The sequence below is a fragment of the Sinocyclocheilus rhinocerous genome, unplaced genomic scaffold (genome assembly GCF_001515625.1).
Source record: "Sinocyclocheilus rhinocerous isolate Xijiao unplaced genomic scaffold, SAMN03320098_v1.1 scaffold1093, whole genome shotgun sequence".
In the NCBI taxonomy this organism is placed as follows: domain Eukaryota; kingdom Metazoa; phylum Chordata; class Actinopteri; order Cypriniformes; family Cyprinidae; genus Sinocyclocheilus; species Sinocyclocheilus rhinocerous.
In genome coordinates this window covers 929,515-939,326 of record NW_015626381.1, presented here as the reverse complement: position 1 = coordinate 939,326, position 9,812 = coordinate 929,515, and the positions used below count along the sequence as shown (strand labels likewise).

The following is a 9,812-nucleotide window of genomic DNA, read 5'->3' as shown; positions in this document are numbered from 1 at the left end:
GTGTGTGTAATATGAATTAAAAAGTAATGGAGATCTGTAGGAAGTTGTTGTTTTTTTTCAAACTGTGAAGTGTTGCTAATACAAGACATTTACATGTTGATGTACTGTTGCATTCAATTTATTCCTTACATTTTCTTTACTTGGCCTTTAAAAAAGTTTTAAATCTACTTTCATAAAACCTGCAGAAGCCCTGCCTTTTCCTGAGTAGTTCATATGACTCCGTCATTGATCACTGTTCTGTATATGTGTGTGTATATATATATATATATATATATAAATATAAATGTGTGTGTGTGTTTCAGGTGGAGGAGGGATGGTGAATATGGGAATGGACCGAATGAACTCCGGCTTCGACCGGATGGGTGGGAACATGCCACAGCTCTCGTACGATCTGACCTGGCAGAAGCTCAAGGAGAAGTTCAGTTACTGCGGTACGTGCGTTAACTCTCATTTCTGATATGCAGCAGATTAATAGAAACATAAAGATGAGCGGCTGTGTTCTCCAGGTCAGGTGATGTACGCTGAAATAAAGATGGAGAACGGCAAATCTAAAGGCTGCGGCACGGTGCGCTTCGACTCTCCTGAGAGCGCAGAGAAAGCCTGCCTGATGATGAACGGAACCAAGATCAACGGACGAGAGGTTGATGTTCGTATCGACCGCAACGCTTGAGACACACACACACATCACAGAGCCCAGCTTTTGTTTTGTTTTAAAAACATCATGACTGTCATATCAGCAATCTCACCAGCTGCTTCAGCTCCATGTGTTAGTGACCACGCTTTCTTTTCTGTTTTTTGTTTGTAAACATTTTAATTTGTGGGACATTCGTCTCGGACTAAATTAAAAAAAATAAAAAGCTGGCTGTTGTAAATTCGGTCTGGGTCTCAGTTTGTCAGATCAACACAGGATGCGACGAATGAGCAGCAACCACATGTGACGGACCCCGGGCTGGATTCCGCTTCGTCCACGGTGAAAGCCGTTCCGGCGATCCACAGCGCAAAGTTGATGTATTCCCTCCGCGACCAGCACGGATCAGCTCCAGGCATGACGAAGCGGATATTGTCCTCTTTTGGAAGGCCAAACAAAGTAGTTTCGCTTTCACAACGAAACACACAGCGTCTTCACGACATGGCGGAAAGCGGCAACAATACTAGAGTCACAGTGAATAAAAGTTACGCCTTCTTTCTTTGCGTGAACATTTGGGCGGCGTTATGCAAATCTTCCCACATAGTGAGGTAGACATGTGGGGGCGTGTTAGAACGAGCCGTTTTAGGGGGGCGTGGTTGACTCTTAACTTTTATAAAGAATATCTCTTTGGATTTGAGACTTTAGTCTTTGCAACTTTACAGATCTTCTTTATGCACCAAGAGCTTGTAACACTCCAAAGAGAAAGGAACAACTGAAATCGCATCATATGACCCCTTTAAGTGTAAAATTAGTTTATTATACTTTATTATTAACTAGATTGAAAAGTTTGTAGACAAACTTTAAGTTGGCTTTAAAAAGCCTAGCTAGAAAGTTTGAAAAAGTTTTAAAAGCTTGCAGTCTGAAAGTTTTCAGTTTGAATTCGTTGAAAGTTAAAATAGTTTTAAAGATTAAAGTTTGAATGTTTTCAAGGCAATATAGTCTTATCAGAAAAACAGATAGGTATAAAACGTATTGCTAGGGTACCTGGGGTGGTTGCTAGGCTGTTTCTAGCATGACTAGCATGTTGCTAACATGTTTTTAGCATGATTAGCATGTTGCTAGTATGATTAGCAAGTTACTAGCATTGTGTTAGCATTTTGTTAGCATGATTAACAAATTACTAGCATGTTTATAACATGATTAGCATGTGACTAGCATATTGTTAGCATGTTACTAGCATGGTGTTAGCATTATTAGCATGTTACTAGCATGATTAGCATATTACTACCATGTTGTTAACATAATTAGCAAGTTGCTAGCATGATTAGCATGGTGTTAGCATGATTACCAAGTTACTAGCATTTTTCTAACATGATTAGCATTTTACTAGCATGTTGTTAGCATGATTAGCATGTTACTAGCATGTTGTTAGCATTATTAGCAATTTACTAGCATGTTTCTAACATGATTAGCATGTTGTTAACATGATGTAAATTCGGTCTGGGTCTCAGGTTGTCAGATCAACAAAACGATTGTGTAAAATTAGTTTATTAATATTTATTTATTATTAATTACTTTATGTATACTGCTATTTTTGTATTATGAATATTTATTTTTAAAAATTTTCCTCAAAAAATATTTTTTAGGAATGTTCTTGAGACAAAACTTTAAGAACTCATATTAAAAATCTTTTACGTAAATGTAACAATTTTAAAACTTTTGAGTCATTAAATCAATTGCGTTTGAGTCCATTCTTGTGAACTTAGAATTAATCTAAGAAACTAACTTTTCTTTACATTATTATTGTAATTTAAAAAAAAAAGCTATTTTTATTCACAAAAACACTCAAAATTATTTTAAGATATTATTTTATCAAAAAAATTTAATCATCATAAATAGTCACGGAGTAGTTTAACATTTAGTCACCGTGAATTAAACATTTGATCCAAACTACAAACACTTGAAGATAAAACCTGAACATGCTGAGAAATAAATGATCTACTGTTAGAATTGTTTGGGTACAATCAGTGGCATATCGATTACTAAATTAATTAAATTTGACCTGCAAGATAATTCTAGTTAAGCTGATTTTTACATTCACTTATTTCATTTATCATAAATCCCTGAGCAATAAAGTTTTAGAAAGAATCCACTCTTGCCATAATGAAAATAAACTGGGAAACAAGATTTTAAAAATGATCTCATTACAAGCTTGAGACGTCGACTGGAGCAAATTACTCTAATAATGCTTATAGAAATGTTTCGTTTACGGTTTAGTTTAGTTTTAGGGTCACACTTGGTACCTTCCTGGTCAAAAGTGACTGAAGCCTTGAAATGGGACCCATTTTTTAAATCAGGAAAATCCATTTAATCCATTTTTTTTATGATACTGTGCAATATTTATACAGTTTTTATGAGCTATTTTTTCCACGGCCATTTTTGAACATGAAGATACCAAGGGCCTCATTTATAAAATGTGCGTACGCACAGATTTGATCGTAGAGTGTGCGTATGCTAAAAACCACGGCGACGTTCATATTTTTAAAACGCACTTTTCCTTGTGGCAAAGTCGGAGTACTGCAGCTATTTGAACATCTACGCTGCAATCATAATAAAAGTGGTGTACGTGCAACGTTACTTATAGTCAACAGAATGTGTTAAAGGGAGCATCAAAATAAAGTGTTACCAGATTTTTTTATTAACGGGAGTTTTTGCGAGATTAAACTGACCTTTTTAGTAGCCTAATGTTGAGAGTTCTTTATTCGCTTTCTTTTACTCGTTTATGCTTTAAATGCTCCTGTTTCATCAGGAGCACCATTAGTTCCCACAGGAATCAGCAGATAAACACAGTGAAGACGAGAGGCTGCTGTACATCAGTGCTCAGTCTGTGTTCATGTGTGTGATTCGCTGTGGAGCCGCTGGAGGCGCGTCTGTCTGAAGGTCTGTCTGTCTCTCATCTCCACGATCTCACTGAAGAGCGACAGCCAGAGCTTCTGCAGAGCGTCTGCTTTCACGCAGTGTGTGGAAGCTCTGTGGATCAGGCCTCGCAGATACTGCTGCACCATCAGCGAGCGCTCCGAGCCGTCAACACCGCTCTGCTGACACACACACACATATACACAGACACTCACACTCACACACAGACACTCACACACAGGTTTGTTTTTGTGAAAAGTGGGGACATCCCATAGGCGTACAGTTTTTATACTGTACAGACCGTATGTATACACACACACACACACACACACATACAGACACACACACACATACATATACATACACACACACACACACACTCACACTCTTTTACACTCTCTCACACACACACACATGTTCTTGTTTTATTCATAAACTCATTTATTTTGTTCAATTTCTCAGAAAACAAGACTTCATGTGTTCATTTTGCAGCTCTAGTAAATGTATCTTGATATAAGCATGTTTAGATATTTGTACTGGAAAACAAGACAAAAATACTGAGGAAGATACTCATTTTTTACAGTGCATGCAACATTTAATGCAATGAATTTAAGACTTTCTCTGATTTAAGAGCTTTTTTAAAGATTCTTTTTAGTCCGTAAGTTTTGCCTCTTGTCGCCATCTCTGTTTGAAACCTGCAATTGCAGCTAGGGTTGGGTATCGTTTGAATTTGATCAATTCCGATTCTGATTCTTTTCGATTCCCAGTTTCGATTCCAATGTGATTAAATAATGATATCAAACATTTATCCTGTGTCTCTTTTTTGCAAACCATTTAGTTGCAGCTGAATACCATGAACAAAAATCAACAGGCTACATAAAACCTGGACTCATTAAGAGCTGTTTGTGTGCAAAATAGAGCTGCATGATTCTGGATAAATGTAGTTGTTTTTTTTTCCCCCCCAATGGAAATTGTGGTTCTCTCATGATTCTGAAGAAAAAACATTAGACACCTAAACAAAATCACATGTAATTTATGAATGGAATGATTCAATGACTCACTCAAGATGTACTTGATTCATTACTGGATGAATCAGCGTTCTTGAACGAATCTCTTGTATGATTCAAAGACAGATACATTTTAACAGAAGTGTCACATGACTTTCAAAAGGTGATTTACTGTATTTTAATCGCTACCGTACACATCAGAGTTTGAACACACATCTATACTGTACATACTGTATACTACATTGATACTACTATACTTTTATCCCAGTACTTCTGTGATTTGAATGTTTGTAACACAGAAATAATGATGCTGTGTGGTTGAAAAGACTGTGAAGCTGTTATAAGAATATGTCTTGGAATATATGACCCAAATAAGAATTTTCACTAGATATTGTCATCTGAACAAGTAACAAGTCTGCCACTTTTGTTCTGACCAACTGAGGAATTATTCTTCCTTCAAACTGGTTCTCTTTAAAATACAAAAACTTGTGTAATTCCATGTAGGCTATCTGTAATCAGATGCACATTTAAGACGGCAATATAATTTAATTTGTCACATGTATTTCATAAACACATAATCCTTTCTGGATTACAATCCGCCATCAAAATTATAAATGTAATTATTCCAGCTGCTGAGAGATAAACCTCCACCTGCAGGATTCTCACATGCGATATAGTCTACTATCCGGGAAAACTTCTTTATGTTCACAGACGTGACGTAATGACGCGGCAGCATGCTCAAATTTCCCGTGAATTTCTACCACATAGGCTATCTGTAATCAGACGCACATTTAAAACTGGAATATAATTTAATTTAAGTCACATGTATTTCATAAACACATAATCCTTTCTGGATTACAATCCGCCATCAAAATTATAAATGTAATTATTCCAGCTGCTGAGAGATAAACCTCCACCTGCAGGATTCTCACATGCGATATAGTCTACTATCCGGGAAAACTTCTTTATGTTCACAGACGTGACGTAATGACGCGGCAGCATGCTCAAATTTCCCGTGAATTTCTACCAGTACCACTCAAATCAGAAAACATTATTATAAGCTAACCGTTGTGAATCGGGTTAAAGTAAGCCGATAGTTTTGAACACTGGCTGGTTATGTGCTTGCTCAAATATTGATTTCGGATCATTTTTACCAATAAAAAAGTTACGGACTGCAGCTTCAAGATGCATCAGGTGACTCATTGTGTTGAATTTTTTTTCTTTCTTTTTTTTGTACAATTTGATGAATTTCCCATTTGTGACCTTGGAGCACAAAACCAGTCATAAGGGTCAATTTTTCGAATCCAAATGAAGTTCTTAGCTATGCATATTACTAATCAAAAATTAAGTTTTGATATATTTACGGTAGGACATTTACAAAACATCTTCCTGGAACATGATCTTTACTTAATATCCTAATGATTTTTGGCATAAAAGAAAAATGTATAATTTTGACCCATACAATGTATTGTTGGCTATTGCTACAAATATACCCCAGCGACTTAACACTGCTTTTGTGCTCCAGGGACACATTTCACAAATGTAAAGGTATGCGTCTAATTATTTAGGGACATAGGCCTTTGTACGTTCCCTGACTTGGACTTGACTTTAAGTCTGCTTAAATGACAGCAATTCTGTCTGGCACCCCAGCATTTAAATAGAAAACCAAATCTTTCCCCAAGAGCAGGATATGTTACAAAATGCATGTCCTGGCCGCGGTGTGAGACGCTGTGATGCTCACCGTGAGGTTTGGGAACTTGAGGCGGATGCGCAGGAACATAGGGATGATGGAGTCGAACGCCCCAGCAGCGCTCCAGCGTCTCCAGGGCCCCGGGGCCGAACACACGCAGCGTCTCGCCGTCTAGCTCCGCCAGGTGACTGTCAGACATGGACAGACTCTGAACTGCGGCCTGCGAACACAAACTATATTAATGTGTTATTCTGCAAGACCTTGTTCTAAATCCTTAATCCTACCCAATTCTTAAACTTAACAACTACTTTACTAAGTATTAATAAGCAGTAATTAGGAGTATATTGAGGCAAAAGTCATAGTTAAGAGTGAGAATCGGACCCTAATCTAAAGTGTGACCAGAATAATGTATGTAGTTATCGGTTATTTATTTGAAAGAATTAAAAGAACCGTTTCATGTCTATCCTTGTATCATTAACTTGTGGAGGTTGATACAGGATTTAGAAAGTAATAAGTAATTAAACACTTTTTGGAGAGACTAATTTGTACAGTAATCTAATTACACTTTTGAAGATGTAATTAATTACTTTATTTTAGAGTAACTTACCCAACACTGCATACTGCCATTCAAAAGAAAATTAAGAAATTAATACTTTAATTCATCAAGGACTCATTAAATTGATCAGAAGTGACAGTGAAGGCATTTATAATGTTGCACAAAATTTCTATTTCAGATAAACGCTGTTCTTTTGAACTTTCTGTTCATCTGTGAATCCTGAAAAATAAAATGTATCAGTTTCCACAAAAATATTGTGCAGCACGACTGTTTTCAACATTGATAATAATCAGAAATGTTTCTTAAATCAGCATATTAGAATGATTTGACACTGAAGACTGGAGTAATGATGCTGAAAATACAGCTTTGATCACAGAAATATATTACAGTTTAACAGACATTCACATAGAAAACAGCTGTTTTGAATCACAATAATATTTCTGATTTTTTACTGTATTTTTGATTAAATAAATGCAGCCCTGGTGAGCAGAAGACACTTCTTTAAAAAAATCTTACTGACCCCAAACAGTTGAACAGAAGAGTTGCTACAGGTGTGTATGTATTTATACAGATATGATTATCACATTACAAGCTGGCTTTAATGAAACAGTCAGAAATATTTATACAAAACAAATAAAACTCACAATACTTGATTCATACATCTGACCTTAATAAACGAAATGAGTGTATTTCTGATCGACGGCTGAATCAGCGTCACAAACAGCTTCCAGTGCGGTTTTCTTAATTATAATTGGAGCGATTTGGTTAATTGAGAGGGGAATAATGTGTTTTTAATGAACGCTGACGCTGTAATTCTCTGCCCACAGACAGAGCAGAAACACTCACAGCACAGACAGATCTGTAGAGCTCTTCTGCTCATTCACTAATCACTCGCTTCCCACACAGAAATTGTTCATTTAATGGACTCGTTTTACAAAGAGAGACACCAAGACTCAGATCAGTCTGCTGCGGATCACTGAGATGCTTTTAGCAAGTATTAAAAACACACAGAAGTGCCATAGTGTGACTTATCCCGGTCTATCAGCCTTCTCAATCAGACCTCTTCTCTTGTAACTGGATAAATCTGATGTTTATTATAACATACAATAAAAGACTTACTAAAAAATGTCATAAAAATATGCAATTAAAATAAATAAATTATTCAAAAACAATCCAAATAAAACACTTATGAATAATTAATTCATTAAAATGCAAAAATAAAATAAATAATTAAATTGAAATTAAAAACGATGGAAAAATTATTAATAATTAAATCATAAAAATGTAAAATTAAAATAAATCAATCATTCAAAAACAATTAAACCAAAACATTTTGTAATAATTAATTAAATCATTAAATGTAAAATGCTAATAAATAATTTAAAAATAAAAACAATCAAAATAAAACACTCGGTAGTAATTAATTAAATTCAAATAATTCTAAAAAATTTAATAAATAACAAAAATCAAATTAAAACATTTACTGAAAAGAATGAATGAAATAAAATGAAATAAAGTAAATCATGTATCACCTGCAACCATAGCAACGAGGCAACATCCCTGTTGGTTGATTGTAACCTGCTCTCATTCCCTCCGGCTGAGACTGTGAGCGGACTCAAGCGTCTGTGACATAGACAGCTCTCAATCATATGTGATATTGCTTGAGAATCTGTACCTGATTGTAAGTCCAGAATGTCAAGTTAAGTGAGGCCATCCACATCACTGATCCTCTGGATTCTAGGACATTGCATTAAAGAACAATGCATTAAATGCAGCAGTGTGAACAGAAAACACTCAGAATGACTGAAGGGAGTCGTGTGAACAGGAGGAAAGTCATTAAAGTCACTGGGTTCTGTGTGCGACTCCCTCGAGACGCAGCACAGAAGTGGCTCTGAGAGGAGAGATCCGTTACGGACTCACAGAGAAACACTGACAGAGAGTAATGAGATCCTGCGGCATTCAGCATGAGAAAGCTCCACAGAGAGAGACCAGGTGTCTTCAGGAGAACGTGACGGCTCAGCTCTCACCCCAACAACAACATGAGAAATTATACAATGCAGAAATGAAGCCTAATGCATCCTGATGCTTGAAAACATCTAGATCATATTCCCAAAAGAAAAAAACATCAAGCCCCATATGAGGAGCAATAAATCTTTTATGCATTGTCATTCTTTACACAACAATTATGCTGAAAATTGCATTGTATATAGCTTGAAGCATTTATATACAATGCATTATAAAAGTATTTTTAATTATGCCTTCTAATTTACCTTATAATGCATCGCATGTCCTCATGAATAATTGTAACCAAATTTATAATACCTACAGTATCTATAGTTTGTTTCACCTTTAGAAAGTACAATGCATTAAAACACGACAAACTATCAATTGCAAATGCAAAGAATCTGCAAGTATTATATTGCATTATAATTTTAGTTACAATTATTTATGAAAAGATAGCATGCATTATAATGTACGTTATGAAGGCCTTTATAATGCATTATCATAAAAGTCTTAAAGTGTTACTGAAATTTTCTGCATAATTGTAAAAAAATTCGGAATGCAAAAATGATTTAATGCTCCTCAAATTGGGCTTGATGATTTTCTTTTGGGAATATGATCTAGATCAGGGGTGCCCAAACTCGGTCCTGGAGGAACGGTGTCCTGCAGAGTTTAGCTCTAACTTGCCTCAACACACCTGCCTTTAAGTTTCTAGTATGCCTAGTAAGAGCTTGATTAGCTGGTTCAGGTGTGTTTAATTAGGGTTGGAGCTAAACTCTGCAGGACACCGGCCCTCCAGGACCGAGTTTGGACACCCCTGATCTAGACGTTTCCAAACATCAGAATGCAACTTACTAAATAAAACATACGAGCTTTAGTTCAGATATCAAACGCTGACAGTTTAAACTGGAGTCGTGTTGGTTTTAAGAGCAGGGTGTGAGCATTCCTGTGAGATTACTCATCTACAACAAGACTCACACACACACTCACAAACACACACACACACACACACAC

General features: G+C 36.1%; 1 protein-coding gene across 1 annotated transcript in view; it reads left to right on the top strand.

Annotated features, from left to right (window-relative positions):
- The window catches only part of LOC107712984 (myelin expression factor 2), a 17,838-nt gene extending 17,023 nt beyond the window's left edge, over window positions 1-815 (top strand). Inside the window, exons 13-14 of the mRNA XM_016518393.1 lie at window positions 303-431; window positions 507-815. Of these exons, the coding sequence (XP_016373879.1) occupies window positions 303-431; window positions 507-670 (293 nt within the window). The 3' untranslated portion in view covers window positions 671-815. The remainder of the gene's footprint in view (window positions 1-302; window positions 432-506) is intronic.
- The last annotated feature ends 8,997 nt before the right edge of the window (window positions 816-9,812 follow it).